Raw genomic sequence first — 10572 nt, forward strand, 5'->3', positions numbered from 1 at the left:
GGCTGCCCTGACAATGTGCTTTTAACTCAGACCTAGACAAATTGTTTGGAAGGGGAAAAGTCTCACTCAGTGCTTGTGTCCATCATGCTCCTGGCTTCTCTGCTGTGATTTCCAGCAAAAAATACCAGCTAGGATAGAGGGCTTTTTTGCAGAGGGACATGCTCAGTGGAATCTAAACACTGGCCAATAAGTCATTTTCATATAACCACCTGTCTTGCAGTCATTCTTAAGGCAAACCACTCAATATTTTCCCATGAAATATGTGACTTTTCTCAAAGCCTTTTAGCCTCAGGGCAGCTCCAGCATCCATCTCTCTCTTTCATATGTCACAATGAATTCTGCAGGTAGATTTAGGAGCCAGATGGTGTTATTGAGCCTGATCTAACACCAGGGATAGTTTCTTGTAGGTCACATAATCTGAATGGCTCATAAGTCTAAGTTTACCTCCAAAGTCCATAGCAGAAGAGGAAGGAGGACAAGCAGAATCCTTCCATGAGCAGAATGAGGCTCAAGAGCTTCAAACTGCTCATCCACAAAAGCACCTAAGGTACAGCACGACCCAGAGCAGTCCTGTGGGAACTGCCCAAGCTAGAACAACCACCCCATCACGAGGGCTGTTTGATGTGACCTATAGCTGGAGAGAGCAGCTCTCCTCACATGCTCACAGCAAGTGTCAGAACATTTGTGCTGAAGACATCAAGACAAAGGTGACCATGAAATATTGTGGTAAATGGAGAAGGTCATCTTCCTGTGATTGCTCTGCTCTTTAATATCACTAGGTGTTTCCCATCTGTCCTCCCTGCAAGGGTGTTCTTCCTGAAATGCCACACAAGGTTCCTCATTTCATTTATCCATGAGGACTCCTCAGCGATGGACAGCCAGGAGAGATCTGCCACAGAAGAAGCTTGTCTATGTAAAACATCCCAGAGCACCTCATGACTTCTGACCATTGGCTTGGAAATTTCAGCTCAGAATTCATATTTACCTCACCCCTCCAACTCTGTTCCAGTGGGGGTACCTCATGCTCACATCAAACTCTACCATGCGTAAAATAGAACCGGTAGATTACATGGACAGAGATTATCACTAAGACTATTTTACAGTTACCAAATCAGGAAAGAATAAATAATTTTCCCTCTTCCTACAGGGAATTTACAGCACTGCACTGAATCCAGGTTCTTGGTATTCTCATATAAAATCTGCAGCACAAGCCCTTTCCTTGTCTGAGGCTGTTTATTGGTTAGAAGCCTCCCTCAAAACATGAGGCAAGAAACGTCTGTCAGTTTTTGGCTTTCCTGTGTAAACATTTATTTTTAGGCTGGAAACAAATAGAATAAATGAGCTGAATAAAAGGAAGCAGCACTATGAACTCAACAGAACAGAAGTGTTTTTTTCTGCAGGAGCTGCAACTGTTCATTAATGCTGATAACATTGGACTGCCTGGTCAATTCACAGGCAGGTACATACATGGTCCTGGCATCCCTGGGATCTGTCCAAAAAGACACAACATTTTAGACATGAGAGGCATTCTTTGTAGCTCCTCTCAAATAGGTTCTTCAATATTGGTTCTGTTCTCCTGTAAAATTTACCATTTTTGGAAAGCAAAATATTAGTATTGGCTCCATGAGAGAGAAAGGGGAAAGAGAGACTGCAGCTTTACTGACCAATTGATTGATTCCTTCTTTGAAACTAGATGTTTATTTATTAGCAATTAGTGCATGAGCAGTAAGGGATGCAGCTAGTAGCATTTGAAGAAACAAGCCTTTCCTAAGTGTGACAACAGCTGTCCCCCTGTCACTGCCAAGAGTAAATCTCCAACTTGACACCCAATCCTCTGCCTCCATATAAATGTGTGTCCCTTCTGAAATATAATCCTTGGTCTTCATTTCTACCTACTGTACAATCAGCTTCTCTCCTTTGATGCCATCCCTGCCATGGTTCTGGCTCTGTGATCACTTTCACCAGCCTGCAGATCACTGTTCTACCACCTAGAACAAATTAAAATCCCTTGCCCTCCCCTTCTCTTGCAAAATGTGTCTGCAAGAAACAAACAGCAGGGTACTCTGCTTAGGAGTTATGCCTGTTCTGAGGGTCATAGCAAAAGATGGAGTGGTTCTGTGTTCAAATCTTGGGAAAGTACCACCCATGTTTCTAGCTCTGGCATGGTGCACCAGGTCTGGAATGCCTTCCCAAGTCCTACCTGTGGAATGAGAAGGTGTGTCCTGTTACCTTAGTCATTCTCTTCAAAAGCACACAAGTCATGGAAAGATAAAACACAGTCTTCATTTTGCCACTTCTAGCTCTTTCTCACCACTGAGCTCACCATCTGTTTTCCCTGTATTTTATCAGTTTAAATTCTGCCTTCCTACATGCATGTGAAATGCCCAATCAGAGCATGAACACAGTACCAGCAAGAGTGTCACAGAGAAGTTACTGAGGAGCACAGGATCAGTCTCAAAAATGATTCACCTAGAATGCAGAATTGCATGTATTCATACCTTATTTATTTTTCTATTACTATGGAACTTAATGGAACTAGCTAGAGACTAACCCCTACTGTCTAGGTGTTGTAAGATAAAAAATATTAAATGAGCTCGCTCATTTAAAAATACTTAATGAACTTGCTGCCCAAAAGAATTTGCAAGCGAAGTAGCATACCAGTGATAACAAAAGTATGTGAGACTTTCCCTGCAAAAAGCAGCACATGATTAACTTCAACCATACAGGTGATCTACAGGAGATTTTGCCATATGAGTGTTTTGCTTGCAAAGAGACTGATAACATGGATGCATCCCTTCATTAGGCCATTTCACCTCACAAAACCTACCTGAGATCTGAGTGGCCCCAATCCAGCCAAGTGGACGTGCCAACAAAAGGAAATCTAGACTCAGATCCTTGCTGCCTAATGAAGATATAAAAGAAGTTTTGTCATACTAAGATTCTGCAGCAATCCAAACTGGCCAATACTTCTGCAGCACATAGGTCTTCATCCACCTTTAGCCTGATTAGCCTGAAAGTTACCAAGGTATCAGCTCTGTCTGCTGAGACACAGAAGCAGAAAAACAAATGCAGTGCTCAGTATTCAGAAGCAACTGCTCAGGAAGTAGGAGGTGTGATTGTATGTTGTCCTCCTTAGTCCAATTTGTACCAAGTATTTCCCCTTGAACCAGCAGCTTCCCATGCAACACACAACCCCTGATGGAAGCTCCTTAGAGATGTCAGTCTCACTGTTAACTGCAGTAAGAGCACATAAGAGTGTTTCTCAACCTTTCCTAATCACTGGACCATCCAAACCTTTGAAATAAACACACAGCTCATTTTATATCCCACTGTTGCTTAAGGATAGATGATAAATAATAAGTAACATGGAATGGCAAAATGTTGAAATGTCAATATTTTACAAAACTGTAATTGAATAGATATAATTACAAAGCTTGTAACTAAAAAAAACGTTAAAATGGTATCTTCTATCTAAATCAGTTAGTATGTAACTGCCTGTATGAGGATTTCTGGTTTAGAGCTGAAACACTGACTGACTGACTGATGTTTTGTGGACTGCCAGACATACGTGGACCACAGCTCAAGTACCTTGGATCTAAATCTCCCTCTTGTGACCAGGAAACCAATTTTAGGCCGCATAAATGATGTCTTAAGTTTTAGCTTTCACATTTTCCAGATTCTGTACTGCATTAGTACATAACTCTGAACTTCATATGAAGTGTGTTAGTAAGTTCTCGTCACAGTTCAGTTTGACAAAACTGAATCCTTTTCCAGCCCAAGAACCAAGGACACCTTTGCAACTTCAGGCCCAAGAAGTGTAAACAACAGCAAAGTGAGGAGAGCAATCTGGAAGGACGGGATTTCATAACCTAAAGCTGTAATTGGACAATTAACCCAAATATTTAAATGGACTAAAACTTATAAAAGTGTGAAAACGTGTGACCTGGAGTCCATTTTGGGTGTAGCCTTAGCCAGGCTCTTGTACTGCCCAAGATGTATCCTTTGAAGGCCTTTTTAATAAATACCTACCTTATTCCTTTAACACTGTCTAGCCTCTGTTCCAGGCAGCCTCTCAAGGCATCATAATGCCTGACTTAGTAGCCTGCATTTAGCAGTCTGGCTCTTGCTTTCTGCTGACTGTGACACTAAGGACAGCACTAAGGATCTGAAAGGGAATAGGTCATGATTCAAAATACTTCAGCCTTTGGTTGTTTGACTGCTACAGTAGCATTTATTTAGGTCTGTAGTTTTGCTCTATCTCTCTCACACCATCAAAAATATCCCAATTCCCTTTATCAGGTTCCATTTAATTAATTTATTGAGCAAGGAGCCTGGAAGAAATATGCTACCGGTTACTCTGTGAAATACTGGACACGTCACTTGATCTCCGTGTGTCTTGGTGTCCTTACCTGTACAATGGCAGTAAAAATCCTTCTAATGACAGAACACTAAATTAATGCTTCAAAGTGCTTTAATGCAGTGAATGGAAAGGGTCCCACAAAGGCAAAGTACTGTACAAAGGCAGCTGCTAAGGCCAAGCCCCTTGGCTACATTCCATAGCTGCCAGGCTGGTAAAACATCCTTCCCTACCACACCAGAACCAGTAAAATCCATGATGTGCACACCAGAAAACCTTCCCTGTTGGGGCCAGGAGAATTCCCAGCACATCTGTGCTCAGGCAGGAGAATCTGGGTCACGGCTGCCAGAGCAGCAGGCAGTGCTGTCCCCTGCAGCGTGATCACACGGTCACATTTCATATCAAGGGCATGGCAAATGTCACACCTGCGCTGGGTGCTCTTCTGTCACTTACTGTCACCAACAGGTCCTGCCCCCTCAGCAGAGCCAAAGGCTGCAGCAGGGATGCACATGAACTGAGCTGGCAGCCACAGAGACCATGTGCTCTTCACACGAAGGACAGCAGCAGTGCAAGCCTGCAGCCTGTTTTGGATGGATTACACCACTTTTTATATAGGTAAAGTTTATCAGTAAACTGCAAGTACGGCAGGTGGTCTGCCCTTCCCAGCTCCAGAGCACAAAAGAGTCTACTGCAAACTCATCCCACAGCCTTGGTTGGGAGCTCAAGCTGCACTTTGGGTCCTTTGCTGTATTTTCAGATAATTTTACATTGCTGGGGTGAGGCCTGTACAGAGAAACGAACACCTGAATCCTCCATGTCACCTGCCAGCACCAAGTAAATAAAGCAGGCTGTGAAGGACCTTCTCATACATGATGTATGTCAACTAGAATGCAAATGCAGATATATCAATAACCAATACATTATATCAAGTGGTATACATCAACTGAAATGCTAATGCTGATGTATCAATAACCAACAGCTTGAAGCTGTGCTTTGCTTTTATGAGAGCAGTCCTTGCCTGCTTGAGTGAATCCTGTCTCTGCCTCTCAAAAAGAAAACACAAGTTATCATTTTCTACCTTCAGATAATATCCATGATATGACTTTTCAGGTTTTGTTTCATTCATAAATTTCTTCAGGCTTCCGATATACATGAAAAGCAGGAGGAGGAAGGATCTGCTAAGTATCTCCAAAATGGAAATTCTTTACAGATATAAAGATGAAATCAATGTCTGACTCAGTAGCACTATGGATTGACACCAGATGAGGATGGGGGTGGCCAATCTCACAGCCTTGCTAAAACAGCACCACAATAACCAAGAAAGAGAAAGCTAACAAACTGTGAAAGGGAGGAAATTTCACGCATCAGGTAAAGAATTCTTTGATGCCCCTTTGATTTTGTTCAGAATCCAACTACTTCCAGGGACAGCCGGAAGAAAGGGATCCCCAGATCCCTGTTACTTCCACACAGGGATGGGAATTCCCAGCGAACATACCTATGGCTGCCATTCTCTTTCACATCAAAACGTAAGAAATCAGTGTTCTGGGGTGGCAAAAAAGCATTATTAAGGCTGTGGATTTTCACCATGAAGAACATATTTAACCATTTTATATTAATTTGCAATGCACTTCTAAGCTTCTCACAGGAGGAATTCAAATGGCTAAGTCGTCAAACAGCATCATATCATCTACTGATAACCTGTCTAACCCAGCCTCGTTCCTACTAACATTTCCTTCCTCTGCCACGTGTTCCAGATTGAAAGTCTTTCAACAGGCAGTGTGATGTGTCTAACTTTCAGAATGGGAGCCAAAAACCTTTATTTCTGTTCTGCGTTATCCCAAGCACATAAACCAGATTTCATGTTTCTGAGAAAGGACAGGATTCCCATGCCAATACAATAGGCTGCATTTATATACATCACTTTTAACTTCAAAGTGCCTGTAGACAGCCAAAAGTAGCCATCCAGGATTGCCAGTGCTGTGCACTGTAGTTGAACTGGTCTGCAATAACAAAGAAAGATCCCAATTCCTTCTCCTGGAGAAGCCTCTACCATTTGAGGCAAATTGAATCTCCCTTGAAATTGAATAGCAATAACCTGTAGCTGGTAAGACAGATCAATGATCCCTTCAGGTCTGCCTTAGAGAAGATAAATTCACAACAGTTCATTACATTTCACAGATGAGGAAACTGAGATACAGGTGCTTCAGGAAGTCCTTTGAGATGTACTCAGAGATGAAGAATAAAAAGAAGGCTGTAATTAACCCACAAATAATGATGTTATCCCGTTCCAGTTATTGTGAGAGACGTACGAACAAGTCACTCCAAGATGCAACAATTGCAACTCCAGTGATCACAGGCATCCCTTGCTGGAAAAGTCATCTGTAATCCACTGCCATGAGAGGAGAAATATCCTGATTTTGTTCTCACTGAGATGAGTGAAAAAAACTACCTGGGAGTAGTACCACAGGAAAATGAGAATTGAGCTCTTAGAGGAAAAAGATATCCAGGGACATGATTATCTTTTTGTTTTGCATCTGTACAGTACCTAGGGCAGATCCTGAACATACTATCTTTGACTTTAACACACATCTATGGCAGAGATGCTGCTCTGAAGGTATAATTTCTCTTCTGAGGGTTCCCAGCACACAGTTCTGCGGGGAAAACAGAATCAGCCAGCACAAACACTAAAGGTGAAACAAGGTAAGAGAAGGTTTGCAGTAAGCTGTCTGACTTCCTGCTGAAAGAGGTGAGAAGTACTCACAGGTTCTTCTCCTTCAGCAATGTTTTAGAAATACAAACTGCCAGGACAGAACCAGCAACAACCAAATCAGAGACAATGGAAGCAGCAAAGCACCAAAGAGACAAAGCAAAGGCTTGCCTTTTGTTTTAAAGCCCTTTCTGTTAGCTGAGTCATATCAGACATAACCTCTGTGGAGATCAGCAGAAGCCATAAGAGCACAAATCAACATTCACAGTGTGGCTAAACCACACCACACCACTTTCTTCATAATCCTTATAGGTTAATAAGATTTAACAAAAAAACAGCTACATAGACACAAGCAGAGGGGAAAAAAAGCCCAACCAGGTGGCCATTCTACTTAAAGCACAGCTATCTGTACTGATGGATCAACTCGTGATTCATAAGGAGATGGGGAAGCTGGATTATAGAGATTAAGTCTTTGCCATGATCCTAATCTGAAGACCACTGTACACCTAGGAGTCAGGGATCCAGCTCACAGTTACTCTGAATGGGTGCAGGTCTGTGCTGTGCTGCAGGTGTATCCTGGCTGTCTGGTAAGTACATACCTCTTGGATGCAGGAGCAACTTGCTCATCACCTGCCATTAAACCACCTGCCCATCTTTGTCTTCATCTAAGTGTAGCAATAAGGTTGCTTGTGAACATCCTTTTCATCTGGCAGCAGGAGTGATGAATGGAAATATCTTTAGAAATAAAAAGAAAATGCTCTGAGAGCTGAAAAGCTCAAAGTGCAAGAGAACCCTTCCACAGACAGATCTGCATGGTATGCTGTTATGCTCTGTCAGACTGGAGGGCTCTTCCATGTCAGACTCAGACACCTCAGGGTTTCCAGGATCTGATGAAATGTAAGATTATAAGATTATTTATACTCTCTTTCTTTTTTTTTTTTTCTTTTTTGCAATGCTACCTCTAGAAAATGGTGTTTTAAGCAATACTCTTAAGAGTCCAAGTCTCTTACTGAGATCATAACAAACCAGCACTTCCTGGTGCAAAATATTCTTAAAGGATGGATGTACACTCAGCAGTGGAAAGAAAGTGGTGGCCAAGCTTTGGCTTGCTCTAGGTTTCCTTGCAAAATTCTTACTTATTACTGGGACTACTAAATAATTAATATTTACACTGCATTTTCATTATTCGCTACTGAAAATGCATCATAACAAATAACTGGTACTGCCCTCTGCACAGCTGATTCCATGCTGTGACATGTTATTTAGATTACACTGAAGAGAACAGGAAGGTCTGTGTGCTCAGTTAATTACCTGACTGGTCAACTGCTCCAGGTCCCGCCCCTATCAGATTTTTACCCAGTCCATGTGTCTTAGATGAAATCATCTGTGTAGATGTGCATGTGCTGAGACAAGTAAGTTAAACTACCATCTCTGCAAAGACATTCTTTGTTCTTGAGGATTAGCTGGGTTACACAACAATGTGGGTTTTTTCAAAGTGGAAATTTGTCTAGTAGAGAAGAAAGAAAAGCTGCCTTAGACAATACATGCTACATCTCACATTGCTGGCAGAGATATCTGCACAGTTATACTGTTCAAATTAAATCTTTTAAATACTTAACACTCCTTCCCAGAATGAAGTGCAAGCCAAATAATGGCTTCTAGCTGCAGCTGAATCCAGATGACAGACCTCCAAGGGCTAAATTCAACTCTAGAGCCCCCTAAAATTTTCCTATGTGACACCTAATGTCTTACTCATGCAGAGACATAACTAAGATAAAGGTGAGTTTTCCTTTTTCATATGGTAAAAGAGACCTTGAAAATGCTTTTCGGGAAGCATGCTGATGGTGCAACATCATGGCACGTTTCTTTCAGACAAAGAAAGTGACAGGCCCTCTCAGACACTCTAAAATAACTTAAGAGCACAACAGATGTCCTCCTGAATCTGCAGGAGATGCATGTGTATGTACATGACAAAGAAAACTGGTAAATTATTCATCTGATGCCATATATTAGCCTTCCCCAGTCACATTTCCAGAAGGGAGATCATCCGTCCTGCTGCCCCACCTTAAGCCTGTAATCCCCCTCCTCCAGGAATTTTCCAAATGGCATCAAAAATGCCTTTTTTCTCACTAAACCTCTTCTCGGTTGGGGCAGAAAAAGATACATCGCGAGCTTGCTCCGTTTTCCCTTGTTGCCTGGGAAGAATTTTCAGGGAATTTTTACATGTATTCCCACCTAGAGCAGCTTCAGCCATGGAGAAGCTGTAGGACAAGTGCAAAGAGCCACACGTCTCTTCTCCCAGGCTGACAGGTTAAAGAGAGAGCGAGATGGTCTTTTGAGAGGGTGGGAGGCAAGTTGCAATGAGGAAAGGAATATTTGATATTTCTTTTGCAAAACAGACAGAAGAAAGCGGTGGCGGCGGCTGGGAGACGCCGCGGCCGCCTCTCCCACGCCCCCTCGCGAGCCCCCAGCCGCGCCGAGCCCGGTAACAAAGCGCCGCTGCCCAAATCCATGTCCATTTTCCCACCCGTTGATGCTCCATTCCCCCTCCGGACCCCGAGCCCGTCCATCGCCGGGCGATGTCACTCGTTCTCTTTCTCCCCTGTCACCTTGCGCTGTACAGCGCGGCAGCGCTTTTCCCTCCACCCCCCGGTGATTTTCTCATGCTGGAAAATCCCATCTGACCCACCTACCTCCTGCCTCACCCGCCGGGCAGCCGAACGCCCCGGCCCCGACAACAACCTGCTAAATTTAGCCCAGTATCCACAGCAGGAGCGAGCCGGGACCGGCGGCGCGGTCATCGCACACACACACACGCGGGCACACGCTGCAGGTGCCGAGGGGCAGCTACTCACACCACTAGCCTGGAGATGATCCATGAGACCATGGCGCTGCCGTGTGCCGCGGGGCTGGCTCTCCCGGCAGGGAGGGCTCGCCCGGTGTCCTCGCCCGCTGCCGGCCGCCGCCCGAGTGCGCGGGGCGGGCGGCTCGGCCATCCGGCCCCGCAGCCTCAGCGCAGCCTCACTGGCGGCACCGCCCGCAGCCAACGCGCAGCCGGGCCCGGCCGCCCACACTGGGCAGGGCCCGCAGCCGCCCCCCGCGGGAGGAGGAGGAGCCCCCCACGCTCCTGCCGGAGTCCCCAGAGGGAGACCCCGGGCTGTGCGCGGCGCTTTTGGGTGCCGAAGGGGTCCCTGCCCCACCCGCGGCACCGGGCAGGTACGCGGGCGCTTCTGGACCACCGCAGGTGAGCCGGACAAGAAGGAAACCCTAAGGATTGTTCACATCAAAGGAAAGGCAAAACTAAGGCTCGGGGTCGAGGGGTGTCTTCGATCCATAGAAAGAGAAGGATTTCCCCGTTTCGCCATACCCTCCAAAGTGTCCAGGCACAAGGGTATTGGCCACACGATCCAGGTAAACTCCCATCATCATCGTCAGTGATGACAAGCAGCAATCTCTCCTTGACATCAGTTTTCATTAGGGGGTCTCACGGCTGTCAAGTCCAATTTCC

At 44.7% G+C, this 10572-nt stretch overlaps 1 protein-coding gene across 3 annotated transcripts in view; it reads right to left on the reverse strand.

The window, feature by feature from the left end:
* REEP1 (receptor accessory protein 1) overlaps positions 1 to 10088 on the reverse strand; it is a 67652-nt gene extending 57564 nt beyond the window's left edge. For 2 of the 3 annotated variants that reach the window (XM_066185354.1, XM_066185353.1), the window contains exon 1: positions 9920 to 10088. In XM_066185354.1, coding sequence (XP_066041451.1) covers positions 9920 to 9951 — 32 coding nt within the window. In that variant the 5' untranslated portion in view covers positions 9952 to 10088. The other variant, XM_066185356.1, reaches the window with a different exon arrangement.
* Positions 10089 to 10572: the final 484 nt, after the last annotated feature.

This window comes from Chamaea fasciata, unplaced genomic scaffold (genome assembly GCF_029207755.1).
Source record: "Chamaea fasciata isolate MVZ Bird 193981 ecotype frontalis unplaced genomic scaffold, bChaFas1.0.hap1 SCAF_6, whole genome shotgun sequence".
NCBI classification, from domain to species: domain Eukaryota; kingdom Metazoa; phylum Chordata; class Aves; order Passeriformes; family Sylviidae; genus Chamaea; species Chamaea fasciata.